At 48.4% G+C, this 17,730-nt stretch overlaps 2 protein-coding genes across 9 annotated transcripts in view; one reads left to right on the top strand and one right to left on the bottom strand.

The window, feature by feature from the left end:
• Positions 1–3,985: 3,985 nt before the first annotated feature.
• Arv1 (ARV1 fatty acid homeostasis modulator) lies at positions 3,986–15,281 on the bottom strand. 3 transcript variants are annotated; one of them, XM_048450212.3, is made up of 6 exons: positions 15,104–15,281; positions 12,416–12,535; positions 10,190–10,343; positions 7,051–7,275; positions 6,123–6,267; positions 3,986–4,331 (listed from the first exon to the last, which is right to left on the bottom strand). In XM_048450212.3, the coding sequence occupies exons 1-5, from the start codon at positions 15,260–15,262 to the stop codon at positions 6,125–6,127; spliced, it is 801 nt and encodes a 266-aa protein (XP_048306169.1). In that variant the 5' UTR covers positions 15,263–15,281; the 3' UTR covers positions 3,986–4,331; positions 6,123–6,124. The 3 variants fall into 3 exon arrangements, with proteins under 3 accessions (XP_048306169.1, XP_048306171.1, XP_048306170.3); XM_048450214.3 differs by lacking the exon at positions 15,104–15,281 and adding an exon at positions 14,491–15,056; XM_048450213.3 differs by lacking the exon at positions 6,123–6,267.
• A 177-nt stretch (positions 15,282–15,458) lies between these two features.
• The window catches only part of Ttc13 (tetratricopeptide repeat domain 13), a 58,120-nt gene continuing 55,848 nt past the window's right edge, over positions 15,459–17,730 (top strand). For 3 of the 6 annotated variants that reach the window (XM_048450211.3, XM_048450208.3, XM_048450204.3), the window contains exon 1: positions 15,460–15,713. In XM_048450211.3, the coding sequence (XP_048306168.2) occupies positions 15,485–15,713 (229 nt within the window). In that variant the 5' untranslated portion in view covers positions 15,460–15,484. Of the gene's footprint in view, positions 15,714–17,730 lie in introns of all 6 variants that reach the window. The other 3 variants (XM_048450210.3, XM_048450206.3, XM_048450205.3) reach the window with 2 other exon arrangements.

The following is a 17,730-nucleotide window of genomic DNA, read 5'->3' as shown; positions in this document are numbered from 1 at the left end:
TAAGAAGAAATAAACCCTTTCCTCTCCCAAGTTGTTTTTGGTCAGGGTTTTACAATAGCAACAGAAAGCCAACTAAGACAGGCTGCATTTAGTTACACAACAACCCAAGCATTAGCCTGTCTGTGCTGAGGGACTAGGTAGACAGAGGAAGACAAGTGTCTGCTGGCAGTAGTCAAAGGGAAGGGGTCTGTGAGTGCCCCCAGCCTGTGACGGAGTGGTTCAGACAGGACAAGAAGTTGAAAACTGAAAATCTAGTCACCTGCAGGGCCTGGCTTTGAGGCCAAGTCCTGCTTAGCTGTGAGATAGAGCCTAGGCCGGCCACTCTCGGTCCTGACTGCATTAAGGTCACGTGGAGAGCATTGGGAAGACTTTCAAAAGCAGTGCCCCACCCCAAATCTGGATCTTAGATGCTGGGGGGTCCGAGCCCACTAGCAGATGGGAGGCATAGATCAGGAAAGGCGCGTTCCACCACGCACCTCTACTGTATGCCATCAGGTAACCATCTTCATTCCTCAAAAATCACCTACAGCTGCCTTATAAAAACTCACCAATAAAACTGCTTTTTACTGCTTTTTTTTTTTTTCCCTTAAATGGGTTGACAAGTCAGGACAAACAGGACAAAGTCAGGGCAGATGAAATGAAGCCAGGCTTTGGAAAATGGCCACACTGGGGAAGACAGGGCATCCTGTTTGTTTTGGGATGCATAAAGCAGTTCTGACCTTGATTCCAATCAAAGGAGAGAGAGAGAGAGAGAGAGAGAGAGAGAGAGAGAGAGAGAGAGAGAGAGAGAGAGAGAGAGAGAGAGAAAGAGAGAGAGAAAGAGAGAGAGAAAGAGAGAGGAGAGAGAGAATTACAGAGCAGATGCTCTGCCTGGTTCCTACCACCTGTATCCTCACAGAGGGACTTCTGGGAAGTGCAGGGAGCCTCTGCAGTGGAATCCTCTTCCATCTGTTTTCTTGTTTGGGATTTTGAGCAAGGTCTCACTGTCACCCAAGGTGGCCTGAGACTCCAGGCACTCCTCCTGCCTCACCCGTCTAAATGTGGAGACTTAGTATCCACCTGCCCCTTGGTCAGAATGGAATACACTCCACACGCTGGCCTCAAGGCTCAATGGCTGAGGTAGCAGAGCTTCGTGCATGCCCTCACACGCCCAGGGGAGAGCCCTGCTCACTTTGGCGGTGAGCAGCGATGCCCTGGTGGATGGACACAGCAGTCACCTGGGGTTTTGCAGCAGGTGGAAAACTCTTCCCAAAGTCGTCTGAAGGTAGAACCTCAGGAGTTTGGCTCTGAATCACGTTTGGAGAGGGCCTTTAGAGAGCTGACTTCTAACCTTGAAATGGAATCACCTTGTATTACCTAGGTGGGTCATGAGGGACATATGATTGGATGGAGACTAGAGTGAGGCTGGTCAGTTATAAGCCAGGGAGGATGCACACAGTCTCTACAGCAGTGTGTTCCCCTTAGCACCTCCAGGGGGCGCACAGCTTGGGGAGGGAGACACACACACACAAGAACCTCCTGGGAGTGCACAGCTCAGGCAGGAACACACACACACACACAAAACGGCCTGCCTGCATTCCTTATGCAAAAATGAGCATGTCTTATGTCTCCTAGCGGCAGGCACCTGGTAGATTCCTGGGCACCTCCATGTTCTCTGATAGCTCATCACCAGAGAGCCAACATTACTCAACCCAACATTGGACTTAGCCCTGTGCTCACCTTCCACACTGAAAACACTTCCTCATCTACTCCTGAGAGCTAATGAAATCAACGGGTTTCTTCTGGTCATTATGAGAAATTAGTTCTAAGATGTAACTGTTAAGCCCTTAAAACTGCCTGCCACAACCCAGTAGGACATGCAGGCATTTATTAAATAGGAGTAGGCAGGTCAGGTCCATTTCATGTCCCAGGTTCTGACTTCCATGTTCTTTGTTGATGCTTCAGAAACCAGTATTTAGCTTGAAGCTAGAAATACTTTCCTTCAAAGGATTTTCTCACTGTAATGAAGGCTGTGGGTAGGCACGGGCCGGACTGGTGCAGCTGTCAAGGGTCCCAGCAACATGTTCACTTCCTTTCACCACCGATTCCCTTGGAGACACTCACGCTTCAACCTGGTCTAGTCCTCTACTGATCAAACTCCTTTTCGCCTCCCTTCTCTGCACTGTATTTGAAGAACAGTATTGTTCTCTTTCGTAATGAAGAAATACAGACCCCCGAGACCCGCCACTAGGCGACAGATAGGTCCATTAGACCAAGAACAATGGCGCTTGGTCTTGTCATTGCTCTGGTGTGACCCTATGCACGCCCATTAGCCATTTTGTGGGCTCCCGTGTACGATGCTGTCTCCAGACACGGGTAACGAAGAGCACCTGTCCCGTGGCTGCACCGTCTGCAGCACTCTTATGAGCAGCGTGGTCTCAAACAAGAGCTAGCTGGAGGCTCTCCACAGCTTATGCCTTCTCCCTCTGAGACAGGGTCATTCTATATGGCCCAGGCTTACTTCAAACTTTCCGTCCTCCTGCTTCAGCCTCCAGAGCGCTGGGACTGAGGGAGGGCAACACCTGGCTTCAGCCTGTTTGTCACTGTGGTCATGGGGCAGAACTTCCTGGAGGGCACAGGTCCCCTCCGCACCCCCTGTTCTAATCCATATTTAGTGTTTACAACTTGCAGAAGAAGCTGGTTTTCTCCTTTCAGCAGGTGGGTCTTGAGAATCTAACTCAGATGGCCAGGCTCTGCGGCAGGTCCTTTATCCTGAGCCAGCTCACTAAATGCTTGAATAAACCATGTGCAAGCCCCTGTGCACAACCCAGGTCTGTGAACACAAAAACCAAAACCAACCACACAAAGAGAAGTTCGGAGCAAAATGAAGCTAACGACTGTAGTCTAGAGGCAGGCATGCATTCTTACTAAGACCCTGCAACATAATTGTCTTTCAAGGTTTTCACTAAAAATGCTGAAAAACGCTGGGGATGTTAGCTGACCGCGTAGACATGGTTTGAGTGTAGGGAAAGCCCTCTCACACGCCACTCCACTGGTAGCTGACTGGTTCAGCATTTTTTGTTAAGTAATAGGACGATACTGAGCAGACTGCTCTAACCTCTTTGGTTGGCCACAGGATCTCACACATGCTAAGCCAAGGGTCTAGCACTAAGCTATATCCCAGTCCTTTCTATTCTGCGCCAGGGTCTGGCTAAGCTGCTCAAACTGACCTTGACCTCACTGGCCGTCCAAACTGGCCAGGAACTTCCTCTCTTGCCTCAGTCTGGAGTAGAGGGGATTACACTGTGTACCATCACCTGGCTCTAATTCCTTGTTTAAAGCTGAGCACCACCCTTAGTGCTCAGAAGACAGAGGCAGGGGAAGATGCTGAGCCCGGGCATTTGAAGATGGGTATGGAGACAGGGTGGAGAGATTCCGAGCAGCAGCTTCCGGGATAGAACCTCTCTAGATTGTACCATTCAGGGCTTTTCTGATTTTGATGGTTGGAATGAGAATGGTCCCCACAATCCCATACATCTATTTTGGTTTTCTGAGATGTTTCTTCGTGTAACAGTCCTGTCCTGAAACTCATTTTGTAGACCAAGCTGGCCTTGAACTCAGACATCCACTTGCCTCTGCCTCCTGAGTTTTGGGATTAAAGGTGTATGCCACCATGCAGTAGGCCCATATATTTTGTGAAGAATTCAAAGGTGTGGCCTTGTTGGAGAGGGGTGTATCACTGGGGTGGACTTTGAGGTTTCCAAGACTCCTGTGATTCCCAGTGTTCAGTGTGCCTCTTGCTTGTGGATCAAGATGTAAGCTCTTAGCTGTTCCTTCTCTCCGCCATCATGGCCTCTAAGCCTCTGAAACCATAAACTGGATTAAACACTTCCTTTTATAACGTACCCAAGTCATGGTGTTCTATCATTGCATTAGAGAAATAACTAAGATACTCGGTTATTTCTGGTTCAGGCAATTCAAAAGACTGTAGTTACTGAATCAGAAATGTATAAAAAAGTCATTTATTCTGAAAGACTATGTAAGAGAAAAGTGCTTCCATGAGAAAAACACAAAATATGATTTTTAAGACATCAATGTAATACTTAGATTTAAAGGAAACAGGTCAAAGGAATGAAGCTGCGACCGTTCCTTACTGGGAACCACGGGGCCTGCCCGTGTGTCACTGCAGGGCTCTCAGCCTGGAGTCTAGGTGGCTCAGATCTTCCTGGGGTGTCTGGATTTGTTCAGGAATTCCCAGTCTTGACTTCACTCCACTCACAGAAAGCAGCGACCTTGGTTTCTCTTGTGCCTTCTCCTTTGAGGTAGCTGTCCCGTCAGAGTGAAGAGCAAAGCTGTGGGCGGCAGAGAACGACTTTGAGGGCCTGTTCTGGTCAGCATACAAGACCGGCTTCCAGGGCTGCTGGGAGCCACGGAAGACACGGGGCAGCCCAGAGCAGGGTCTCTCCCAGTGTAATTTCAAGGAGACGCAGACCGAACAAAGTACACAGTAATACAGCAGGCCACTGGCTCTGCAGTGGGTTCTACAGGGTCATGAGCTGACTTTCCTGCCTGTAAACCACAGCAGACAACCAGATGTACAAAAGCACTGAGGAAACTCAGCCCTGGTGGTCTAGGGTAAACATGGAGGCAGCTGCTGTGAGAGCTGGTAGAGGCCCAGGATGGAGTGTGGAGAGGTGTCCCTCCTCAGGGGTGAACGGGGCATTCTGCAGAAGGGTAAACCAGTAGCAGCTGGAGTGCGAACACATGGGATGGACGCACCAAGTGTCAGGCAGCAGACAGGGCCCAGCACTGGGCAGAGCAGAGGGATCTGGGGCTAGAATTCCAGTACCAGCAGGGAAGCAGGTCTGAGAAGCAGACCACGAGGGACACAGATACAGTGGCTCCTGAGAAGTCTAGGCCTGTGGACCCAGGGCGTGTAAAGGGGAGGCAGGGAAAGCTGCAGCTCAGGCGGAATGTCCAGAATAGAACTGTATACACACGTACACAGAGGAGGACAGGTCCAGCAGCAAACCTCCAAGACCCAGAAGGAGGGAAGATGGACTGACTCAAAGCACAGCAGGAGGCAGGCTGTGAGGGGCTGAGAGCTCCACATGCAAGGTGACATGGCCCGAAGCAGGAATGAGCAGGAGTGTGGCCTCCCTTCCCTGCCATGGGTCCTGCATTTCTCAAATCGAGGATCCTGCTTCCTCAAGTGGAGGAATGGGGCCCACAGGTCAGAAGCAGTCCCAAAGGGAGCTGCACACAGCAGAAAACAGGACAAGAGAAGGAAGGAAGGATGACAGAAGAGGGCTCTCCAATGAAAAGCTGAAGGAACCTATAGCTACTGCACTCTCAACACAGGGAGCAGTGTGGCTGAGAAGTGGGGAGGGTTTGGGTCCTTAGACTGGATAGTTCTCAGAGGCCACTGAGTCCTGCTGAGATCACATGACCAGCGGAGCCCACCCTTTCAAGAATCTTGAACCTTGTGTAGACACAGGGCCAGCAAGCAGAGTGGAAGGCAGGAAACATAAGTATTTCGAGGGCTTGGCAGAGAACCACTCAGCGGCTTCCTTCAGGGTTCGCGTGTGGCTGAGAGCTGCAGGACAGTCAGAAGTAGAGGGGATCTGGAGGGGAAGAGATGGGAGATGGAAGGAGAGGAGCAGCTAGACAAGGCAGCAGCCAGCGATCACTGGATGGACGGAGTCAAGAGAACATGGGCCCAGCCACCCAGTGCTGGAGAAAGAGCCTGGAGCACAGGCCATAGGCAGCACCAGCTCAGCCACACTACTCTACTATCTAGTGGAAAAGGACCATGTCTGACAGGATTTCTGTGGGATGCTGACCTCCAGGCACGACACTGCCGTGTCCTCAACTCTCAGCAGCTATGCATGTGAGACAGGCCTGTACTCAGTTATGGGGAGAGGTTCACAGGCCCCATCCCTCGCCAGGATACATCAGCAGTTAACAAACACCAAGGAAGACTTTCCGTGGTGGTATAGATGCCTAGGAAACTGACATGTTCCTATCAGTGATCCCGATTCCCACAATTAGACTTGGGTGGAACCATTTCTCTGGTTTGTTGACAGTGCCTCCTGTGGAATGAGTAGCCATGCTAACTAAGAGAGACCAGCTGTTTCCAGTACCTTCACAAGTCCTGAGACTTGTAGACTGCACAGTCGCTGCCCACATCCCACTCCATCCTCTGGAAGAAGCAGACCATGGCGCTCTCCAGCAACAAGCCACTCAGCACGGCCAGCAGGGACAGCCTGCGGTTGGTGTTCAGAGTCACTAGGAAACAAAGGCAGCAAGGTGTCCAGGGAACTCCCGAGACACGACAGCAGGGCCTGTGTGCTGCGTGGTGCTGAGCTGAGGAAACCCGCCCTGCCCTACAGGTCCTGAAACGAAGTCTCTGCTTCTAATACCACTGTCAAGCACTTCTCAAGCAGAGGCAGAAGCCATGAAATAAGAGAATAAATCTAGGTGTGGCAGTGCCTGGCTGTAATCCCAGCACTTAGAAGGTTCATATAGGTGGACTGCACTGAGTTTAAGGGCAGCTGGGTCTACACAAGGAGACTGTCTCAAAACAACCATCACCATTCAACTTGAAGGTCTGAAGAAGCTGACACTTTCTTCAGAAAGGAAGCTCCACTTGCAGTGCCACAGAGCAGGAAGAACAGCAGTTCACAGCAGTGCTCTTCACAGTGCCTCAAAGACTCTCTGGCAGGCACCCGACATTTTCTCTTGGCCAGACATCTGCTCAGTCTTGCAACTGTGCAAGCCATGTACTCCTCACAGCCCCTTAAAGCCACTCCTGAAGTGGAGGTAACCAAAGGCTGAGGCCTGGCCCACGGGAGGACGGTGTGCGTGAATCTGCTCTGAAGACGCGCAGCACCATATAGCTGAACTGGATAACCCAAGCGACTGCTGTGTGTCACGCTCAACTGACACACTCAGGACCAACATGGGTCTGTGGAGAGCTCATGTTCTGCAACTCTGACGCCCTGGGGCCAGGACCTCGGCCTTCCATAACAGCTAGAAGCTGACATGTCTAATGAAAGGGCACACACTCACCTCTGATGGCCTGGAAATTCGATGTCAGGACAAACACTTTGATGAGCTTGAGGCACAAGGGTGTGTAGTCATGTTCCCAGATGACGGCCGGGATGAGCAGGAGCTTCCCATAGCTGGACAACAGCAGTGCTTTCAGTAGTAGAATGAAGTTGGGCTTTTTTTTTGCTGTCATGGGTTGCTCGACCCACAGGAAAGCAAAAATGCCAGCAAAAAAGGCAGCCTGTTCTATGGAGCAAATGAGAGAAATATAGCTGTCTCACCCATATCTAACCCCTGAAAAACAAAGAAATCCTATTTCCAACTCAGCAGATGTCCTAAGAAACATCTTAATAATATCATTTTCTTACACGTGCACACATGCACACACAGGCTTTGTGTTACATCCTGCTGGCATGATTTAAGGAATACATTTCAATAGGTTTTAGTTTCCTTTTTTCTTTTTGGGCTGGGGGTGGGCACTGGTGCCTTGCTACAGTGCCCGAATTGGTCTTAAAACTTCTGACCTTACTGCACCTCCAAGTTCTGGGTCTCAGCACCCAGGAGGCAGAGGCAGACGGATCTCTGTGATGTTAGAGGCCAGCCTGGTCTACAGAGTGAGTTCCAGGACATCCAGGATTATACAGAGAAATCCTCTGAAAAAAACAAAATCAAAACAAACAAACAAAATCCAAAACAATTCTGAGATCCTGTCTGGGATCCAGATGTGAGCCAGCAGTCTGAGAAGGCTTCCCTTTAAAGCCTGGAATCTCGTTGTGTTTTACCCTTGGATTGGGTGAAATGCTTGAGCTTTCTTTTCTAAGTTTATTTTACTTTAATTACCTGTGCCTGTCTATGTGAGGGTATATACACATGAGTGCCAGTGTCTGTGGAGGCCACAAGAGGGCATTTGATCCCCTGAAGCTGGAGTTACAGGTAGCTGTGAGACACCCTGTATGGGTGCTGGGAACCAAAGTCCAGTCCTCTGCCAGACCAGTGCACAATCTTAGCCAACGAGCTCTGTCCAGTCCCCTCGAGTATTTTCTCAATATTACTGTCTGTAAGACATACATGAGAATAAATCCTGTATATTTTAAGTTTTAGTTCAACAGACAATAAATATTTACATTAAGTTTTTGATTTTTTTGAAGACAGGGTTTCTCTGTGAAATAGTCCTGGCTCTCCTGACTCGCTCTGTAGACCAGGTCGGTCCCAAACTCAGAGATCCATCCACCTACCTCTGTCTCATGGCATGCTCCATCACCGCCCAGCTTTCACATTAATTTTTAAAGTTGCAATAGAATTCAAATTATATCTTAATTACAGACTAAATATGTATTATGATTATTAAAACAGTCATAAATCCAAGTAAACAAAGCACAACCCACCCTGGATTCTAACCCGCAAAAGGAGAGAACATTAGTATTTTGTATTTTCCCACTGGTGCTTCCAGATCACTACATGCACACAGAATAGTTCTTACATAAGGGCAGCGATGCTGGACAGCGAGTGAGTAACCCTGGTCTAACCGAGGCAAGTGCTTAGGCTGAACTGTACGCCCATCTGTATGCAATCCTTTATTTAGTTACTCAGATAAATGTCTACCGAGCAGTCACGGCAGGTCAAACACTCACTGGGTTTAATGTAAGTAGACGAAGGCAAATCAGTAAGAAGTTAATAATAAGCACAGCAGTTGTGTTAGGTGAGATAGTGTGCATCTTGAGAGAGGCACAGTGCAGCACAGCAGTAAATAGGGCTATCAGGGGGAAGTGTTATCAGGATAAGTATCACCAAGATAAGATTGAAGCCAAGACCCCAGAGATATGAGGAAGTCAGACATGGGGACATCATGGACAAGCGCTGGAGGCTCACTGAATGTGCCGAAAGCAGCTGGGTTAGAGCGGGCTGGAGTGGTGGCAGAAGGTGCAGTGAGATCCATGGGAGGAAGGGGCTGGTCTGACTGTGAAGACTGCCAGAATACAGAAAGTAGGAAAGAGCCACATATGTGGGCCCTGGGCTTATCAGAAAGGGAACATTTTGTATGAAGAGACCTTGTGGTACAGCATCAGGTCTGAGCCATGTTATTCTAGCTTGTAGAAAGTCCCAGCCGGATCTGGAGGCACTGGGAAGCAGGTGTAGAACTACTCTGAAGGATGAATAAATGAGGCTTTCAACAACTAAACAGAGAGCTTCAAAGAAAGAGGTTTCAGGCTGGACCCCAAGACCTTTGATCTTGACAATCTGTAGTGGGAGGCAGAGTAAGACCAGGCTTAGAGATGGCAACTTACTAGCTGTCTAGCGGGGCTGGTAAGAAGCAGGTAGACACAGGGTCCAGAGGTCAGGAGAAAGGTCTAGGTCAGATGTGGATACCTAGGAGTTCTGAGCAGATCTGTGAGATGCAAGGGAGGGCAGGGATGATGGCAGACAGAGAGGACAAAAGAGGGCAGATGGTCTAGAATAAGATGTGGAAGGTACCACACTCAGAGACTTCCTGAAACAGTGCCTTGTGATCAGCTGAAGGGCTATTTTGAATTTATTTTTGAGATGGAGTCTTACTGTGTTGCCCAGACTGGCCTCAAAGCTTCTGGGTTCCAGCAACTCTTCTGCCTCAGCCTCCAGAGAAGCTGGAGCACAGGTGCCTGCCTCAGCCTGGCTTAATCCAGAGGCCTCTGAGGCAGAAAAGGATGAAAACTAAAAATGTCGTCACAGAAATGAACTCAATGCAATGTAGACCCTGGCAAGAAAACCATGGATTTCAATTTCAATGAGAGACGCTTCCCACACACAGGTAAGTTTGGGAGTTGTTCGATTCCTTGGATGTAGTCCCACAAGCAGCAAACTTATAGCCAGACATCTGCATGAAGCAGTGAGCCTAATGCACTGGGAAACAGCAGGCAGTTATTAATGTGTCCTCAGTGAGAGAACCTGACGCAATCTTCAAGAACTTAAAAATGGCTTAAAGTATTTTATAAAATGTCCTAGTCTGATTAGCACACTGTTATTATCTCTCTACCAAATTTTTAAGACAAAGAAAGCAGGTGATCCAGACATATTCCCCGACGTTAGTCAGAGCTGAAGATGTGGTCTCCAGTCCTGCACCAGCTGTCTTACCGTGTGTCTTAGCTTCACTCAGAGAGTGAGGTGCTGGTTAGCACTTGCTTACCGAAAGAAGCAATCACAAACATCCTGTAGAAATCCCACTCCTTGGCATAGCGAATCAGGTCATCAGGGGCTGTGCTCTGGCTTGAGTCTTGCAGCTGCCACCACCTCAGGTATGCTTCACAAAGCAAACAAAACATGCAGAGTTTCCCATGGATCTGACAGTCAAAGACAGTGTCCTCGGGTCAGGTAAAGCATTCAGCTGACTGCATGCCGACAGGCACACTGCAGGTAAGCAGCTGTAGGGCTTATTCTGCTTTCTGAGATTAGTCTTGCTGTGTAGCCAAGGCTGGTCTGACACTTCAGATAGCCCTCCTGCCTCAGCCTTCCGAGTACTAAGACTACACATGTGTGCCACATTCGACTCAGTAGTTGTACCAAGAATACCCCATGTGGATTTTCCAGTGTTATTAACTGGTTAATTGCATTAGTCATGTAAGTCAGAAGTTCTTAACTAGCAGTGTCTACTGGAACCTCACAAGGAATTCCAAACTTGGCCATCAGAGGACCCAGTCTGGGGTCAGCTTTTTAGGAGTAAGACGGGGATAGGTGTATTTTGCAGAATTCCTGGGGAGACCCTATGTTCATTCCTATAGATTACTGCTTTTTTATAGGGATTACTGATGACAGCCAGCTCTCATCCGCACATAGCCAAATACAACATATATGTGGCTGACACCGGTGGAAAAGTCACTAGAGGATCAATTTAATTGAAAGCTTTTTCTGTTTATTTGTTTGTTTTTCCAAGACAGATTTCTCTGTGTAGTCCTGGCTGTCTTGAAACTCACTGTGTAGACCAGGATGGCCTCGAATCACCTGCCTCTATCTTGAGTATTGGAATTAAAGGTGTGCATCACCATGTCCAGCTAATCTAAAGATTTGAGAACACCACATAAACCATTAGTCTGAACAGGAATTTAAAAAAAAAAACAAAGCCTTTGGGCTGAATGAGTATTAAGTCAATGAAAAAGAAAAATATATATGGTAGAAATGGGCTGGAACCTCTTAAGATACTAAAATTTTTACTGAACTAGAAAACATCTCGTGGTAAGAATGGGCTTTTCCCAATCTGACGATCTTTCCTGCAAACTGAGCTTTCTCCAGTAAGCTACCATGGGTACGAGAAAGCACGTGTGAACCTGAGCTAACAAGTCCCAGGCCTGAGGCTCTTCAGTTGGCACACAGTCCTCTGGTTGCACTCTGGAAGCATCTAGGAAGGGGTGGAGGCCATCCACAAAGATGTCGGGGAGTGCTATTTCAAGGTGTGTTACTTTTGTTTCTGTTGCATTTGTTTAACTCTGTGAAGCTGTGTTGCTGTGCCTGTCTACAACACCTGATGGCTAATAAAGAGCTGATTGGCCAATAGCGAGGTAGGAGAAAGGAATAGGAGGGGATGGCAAGCAAAGAGGATAAATATGAGAAATTTGGGAGAAAGGGATTTGGCAACTAGAGAGGAAGGAGGAGGAATTCAGAGGCCAGCCACCCAGCTACAGTCAGACATGAAGTAAGGAAAGAAAATGTATACAGGAATAGAGAAAGGTAAAAGACCCAAGGCCAAAGAAAGATGGAATAATTTGTTAAGAAAAGCTGGCAAGAAACAAGCCAAGCTAAGGCCAGGCATTCATAACTAAGAATAAGACTCCATGTGTGATATATCTGGGAGCTGGGTGGAGCCCCCCAAAAGTCCAAAGACTAAAGAGCCCAAAGAGAAAAACACCACACAACACAAAGACATTGAGCTGGCTGTGGAGGTCTCCTGCTCCCCACCCAGGGATTGTCAGTGTGGAAGCAAGCTTGAAAATCAACACTCTGGGCACTTTAAAGGCCTTGATTGAGCTGGAGAGATGACTCAGTGGTTAAAAGCACTGACTGCTCTTCCAGAGGTCCTGAGTTCAGTTCCCAGCACCCACAAGGTGGCTCCCAGCCATCAGTAGTAGGATCTGATGCCCTTTTCTGGCCTGCAGGTGTACATGCAGCGAGAGTGTTCATCTCATATAAATAAATATCTTTTTTTTAAAAAAAAATAAAAAAGGACCCTGATTATTTGAGGGGCAGACTACTGTGCTGTCTACTTATGCCCAAACCCAGTGGTATCCCATTAAGCAAATAAGAACATATGCCCAGTTAAATTTGAATTTTAGGCTCACAACAAATAATCTGTCTTAAGTATATTCCATGCAATAATTGGGATAGACTGAATGCTAATAAAAATTTAAACTACCAAACTTACGTTTATTTTAGTGTTGAAAAGAATATGTCTATAGGCCTGAGCTTTGCACAAAATGGCATTAATCAAGATAATAACAGGATCATACTCAATGTATTTATCTACTGGCTTCTGGCAAGATTTCTGGAAAAAAAACAAAGTAATATTAGAGCAAATAAATTAATACATTCTGAAATTTTAAAGGACTTAAATATTGACTTTCCCAGTGACAAGACGTATAAGTATCTATTTAAAATCCTCAGTTTAAAAATGCTCACCCATGTAAGAAGTGGCTTCACGATGACAAAATATTAGCTTTCAGCTAAAATAGTAATATTTTAAATTTATATTCAAGAATCCAAAAAGAAAGCCAGGTGTGGTAACACAGAGCTGTAACCCCAGCATTAAGGACACAGAGGTGGGAGGAGACTGCGTCTGAGGTCAGCATGCACTGACTAGGGAGATCCTGCCTCAAGACCAAAACAAAACAGAAAAAAAAAAATTAGAAAAGAATTTGATTTAAAGACCCATGGCAGGCACAAAGTATTTTAGAAGATTCTTTCAATTCCACTTTTGGTTTGTATGACTTTGTAAAAAGCAAATTACTAACACACTGGCTGACAGGCTGTGGTATAGACCGCGGCTTAGGATTTGGAGGAAGGTTTTCAACAAAGTTCTTGTCTCTAGCTTCTGAGCCACAGCTGGATCAAGATCAGGGTACAGTGTCCACGACCCAAAGCCTGGAATTTTCTCCAATGAGATCAAGAACCTAGAAAACACACACACACACACACACACACACACACACACACACACACACACACTCCTCTCTCTCCTACCACAGAGATAGCGGAGAGTGCTGTGCTGTGCATGAACTCAGGTTGTACAGCCTGGGTCTATGCCACACAAATCAAGACTCACTTAGCTTCCAAAGAGGACATTCTGAAAGGCTGACAGATAAGAGAGAAACTGAAATAGTAATAACAGGCACACAAATATACCAGCATCATTTTAGTTACATCAAAACCTAGAGGGAAAGCCAAGTGCATTGGAGAACTGTCACCCTGTACTTCAACACAATAAAACAGATTCTCCACTTCACTCACGCCACTGTAAAAATAACATGTTTTCCCAGCTACCGGGGCAAACAGTAATTGTGCTACTTCCTTAAATGTCAATCTACCTGTCAAAATGGAGGCACAGAGGTTCATATTTTTTTCAGATTACCTGAGCAACGACTGAGTTAAAGATTAATCACAAATTCAGGACAAAAGCTCTTTCCCAGATCCCCATTCCTTTGCCTGTCTCCTCCTCTCACATGAGGCCCAAGCCCAGAGATGCAACATTATTGTTTAAAAAAACTGTTAAGGTGGTAAGTCCCTTTCCCTGTCTTTCAAAAGCTATCTAAATCCCACTTTCAGAAAGCACCCCAAACTTAGATTAGGAGGGAGATAATTTTTGGAAGCAGGAGGGGAAAGCCGGCATCAGGACACACAGCTCCTATTCCTTCAGTATTCTTACTTGGCTCATACCCATGCAGTGATGTTAGGCGATCACAAGAGCACTCTCTCCTTCTCAGAGCTTCATGGGCACCAAGAAGTTAACTACCTGGCCTCACTATTCTCTCCCCTCAGGGTTAGAAGGGGAAGAAAGCAAGCTACCATGCCATCTGAAGGATGCTGATGACCTGAAACCAAAGAGGTTACTTCTAGTACCAGGTGCCTTCATCCACAGCACCCCACAGATAGGGACCTCACTCCAGTCAGCTGATCTCGATCAGTGGGACTGCTTGCTATCCCCTCAGTGCCCCCTCTACTCTTTCCTCTTGCCTTCACTTTGAACAGAAGGAGGAAACACCACACACCCACACCCACACCCACACCCACACCCACACACACACACACACACACATAGCAGAACAACCATCTGGAAGTTTACTACTTTTAGTAAAAAACAGAAAAACTTGAGGTAGGGTCTCTAAGCCAGACTGTCCTCAAAATCATTGTGTAGGGGACAGGAGAAATGGTCCAGTGGTTAGGAACACTTGTTGTGCTGTTCTGGCAGGGACCTTGGGTTCCGCTCCCCACACAAACACACACCTGTAAACAGCTTTGAACTTCTGGTCCTTCTGCCTCCACCTCCCAAATGCAGGGATTACAGGTGTGCACCCCCATGTCTCATGGGTTTATGTAGTGGAGCTGCAATCTAAGATTTCACACACTTGGGCCAAGCAAGCACCCTACCACTGAGCAACATCCCTGGCTGAAGGGAATGCTTTCTATTTTGGTTAAATTGTTCCATTCGGTACATTTACTATTTCACTGACAAGTACCCTGAGAAGACACAGAAGAAGTCTCAAAGCACCAGCCCTGAAACACTGGTTCCACCTCCTCAGGCTCAACATGAGAATGCCACGCTTCCCGCTACAGGGCCTACTTCCCTAGGGAATCACATCTCTCCATCACTCATTCATTCGTTTGAGACAGGGTCTCCCTAGGTAATCCAGGCTGGCGTCGAGTTCGCTATCCTGCCAGGCATGAGAGCGGAATGCTGGAGTCACAGAAAGGCGTCAGCACTCCCGAGGGTCATAAGTCTAGCTAATGTCCTCGTGAACCCCTGCTTTCTCTTTCCCACCATCATACGCGCCTCGCCCCCAACCACCGGGCGTTAGGGTTCGCCTCCCTGGCCGCGCCCCGCCCCCGGAGCGCTCACGCAGATGGTTATCTTGAGTACGCCGTGGCTGTAGTCCCGGTACAGCTCCTGGGCCTCCCGGTTGCACTCGATACAACGGTACAAGCAAGGGGAGGCAGCCGTTGCCGCGCCCTCGGTGCCCTTCCCGGACCGCGTCCCCCTGCGCCCGCCCGTCCCCATGCTTCCAATACAGTCTCTACTTCCGGGCTCTGGCGGAAGTCACCTTCACTAGACCTGGAAAGGCGCGCGCAGGGGCTTCCTGGGACTTGTAGTCCGGATGGTGGCTGCGTGCTTGAGGCTGAGAGGACGCGGACTACGACTCCCGGGGGGTACTGCGGTCGCGCGCCTCGCCCACCTGCCCGCGGCTGGCAGAGCACGGCCGCGCCTGCGCCGTGCAGGAAGATGGCACCTGCCGGCCGTGGCTGCGGCTGCTGGGGTGGCTCGGGCTCCGGGGTGGTGCTGTGGCTTCTGCTGTTGCTGCTGGGGGCGCTGGCCTGCGCGCGGGCCACTGAGCACTACTCTCCGCTGTCCTTGCTGAAGCAGGAGCTTCAGCACCGGCAGCAGCAAGAGGCCCCGGCGGGCGGCGGCTGCCCACAGTCGGGGGACTGGGCGGACCAGTACCCTGAGTGCGGTGAGTGGGCCGGGCTGCCCTCTCCCTGCGGCCGCCCATACCCAGTGTGGAAGCACCTGGGAGGTGGAGAGAGCGGGGATGGGCTCAGGCGGGCGATGGGGACGCGGAGCCGTGCTGGCATGGGCCAGGAAGTCCGACTTCCTTTCTGCCTGCCTGGGTGGGTGTCTTGGGCTCAGTCCTCACCCCAGGAATCCAACCCTGAGAGGTACAAGCCAGTTGGATCTGCAGGGTGACATCAGCACTGACCTGTGCCCCTCAGATGTACCTCCGAGGGTGGCGCCTCAGATCTGGATCCTGCGTGCTTTGCAGCCTCTCAGGCTCATTCATTGAAGTAAAGCGCTATAGACCTGTAGAATAAGTCATGGAAGGCAACGCTGGGCAAAATACACATACTCGTTTTCCATCTTGAGTTGCACAGTGGGCATTTTTTTTTTTTTAATCCGTCAGTACCCTCTTCACCATTCCTTCACCTCTGTGGATTACCCTACTAGCATCTGGCTTTTAAGACTCCCCTCTCTCCGGTCAGCACTTTATGCCTGCCCAATCACTACCCAATGTCTTAGCTGAGATGAAATCTCAAGATGTTGAACCCAATCTGATTTTCTTTAACCACCATCTGGCTTGGATAAAGTCTCAGTTACCGACAGTGACTTATTGTGACCTTTTTGTGGTCTGCCTTGTCTGCCAACAGCATGGTTGGTGTGAACTTAGTGAAATGAATGGCCATTGTAAATGTCACCTCTGAGTCTGAGCAAAGGAGTTACCGCTCTGCGAATTGGTCTGTAAATCGGAGATCCTGTTTACTTGAATGTGAGGTTTTAGCTTCCTCCTTTAGCGTTGTTAGTTTTGTGGATTAATTTACCATAAAAGCAGTAGTCGCTCTGTTGGATGGCAGCTCCTTATCTCAGAAGGGAAAACTGAGGCACGATAGAAACTAGTTCCAAAGCCTCGGCTGTAGAAGGAAGAATAAAGAATACTGCTGTAGACGGTTGTTGCTTTGCATTTTCTATTTTTGAGAAAGGGTCTCTCTGTAGCCCAGGCTGGCTTTGAACTTACATTTACCAGGATCCTTCTGCTTTATCCCCACAAATGCTGGGATTGCAAGTGTGAGCTACAGGTTCTTGTCTTAACTGCCAAGTGGTTGTAGGAAATGTCTCTTAATCTGTTTCTCTTGATCCTGTACAATTATATGGAAATTGAACCCTGTGAAGTCTCCTTAGGTACCTGTCGTAGACTGGGAACAAATTCAGAACGAGCAACTAGGGCTGGAGAGATGGCTCAGAGGTTAACAGCTCTGACTGCTCTTTCAGAGGTTCTGAGTTCAATTCCCAGCAACCACATGGTAGCTCACAACCATCTGTAATGAGATCTGGTGCCCTCTTCTGACATGCAGGCAGAACACTGTATACATAATAAATCTTAAAAAAAAAAAGAAAGAAAAGAAAGAAAGAAAGAACAAGCAACTCAGCCAGTGATAGCCTACTCCAGTACCACCAATGCAATGACCTACTCCTGATGATGTCCCAAACTGATGAGGTCTCTGACATCCTTCAGGTCTGACCTCACCATGAGGTCACCTTTGCTTTACGCACTCACTTGTCTGCCACATCAAGCCAGACTCTAGACTCTCAAGTGCAGGTTGCTGAGGTGCTGCCTGCTCGGTTTGTGTCTGCAGCTGGTGAGCTGTTCTTGTACTTGTCTCCTTATGGCCGAGCCTCCAGCGGTGGAAGGTGCAGATGGCTCCAGGCGAGCCTGGTAGCCTGGAGGTGTCTGTCAGCGATTGGCTGGCCTACCTGGTCCCAGGGAGCCCCTGCACCCTCAGACCTACAAGCACGCTGTGTCCTTGCCCTGGGTTTACGTGTTTCCCAGCTTATAGTGATATTTGGGCTTGCAGTACATTTTTATGTTTCTTACTGAAAATAACTTATAATATTTATGATCCTATTACTATTAAAAATGTATGTCTTTATGTCTTTTTTTGGGGGGAGTGGTAGCTGTGGATGGATTCACTGAGGTC

The sequence above is a fragment of the Myodes glareolus genome, chromosome 22, assembly GCF_982192425.1.
Source record: "Myodes glareolus chromosome 22, mMyoGla1.1, whole genome shotgun sequence".
Classification (NCBI taxonomy): Eukaryota; Metazoa; Chordata; class Mammalia; order Rodentia; family Cricetidae; genus Myodes; species Myodes glareolus.
The sequence above is the reverse complement of the archived record's forward strand: the minus strand, read 5'-3'. Positions and strand labels throughout refer to the sequence as shown.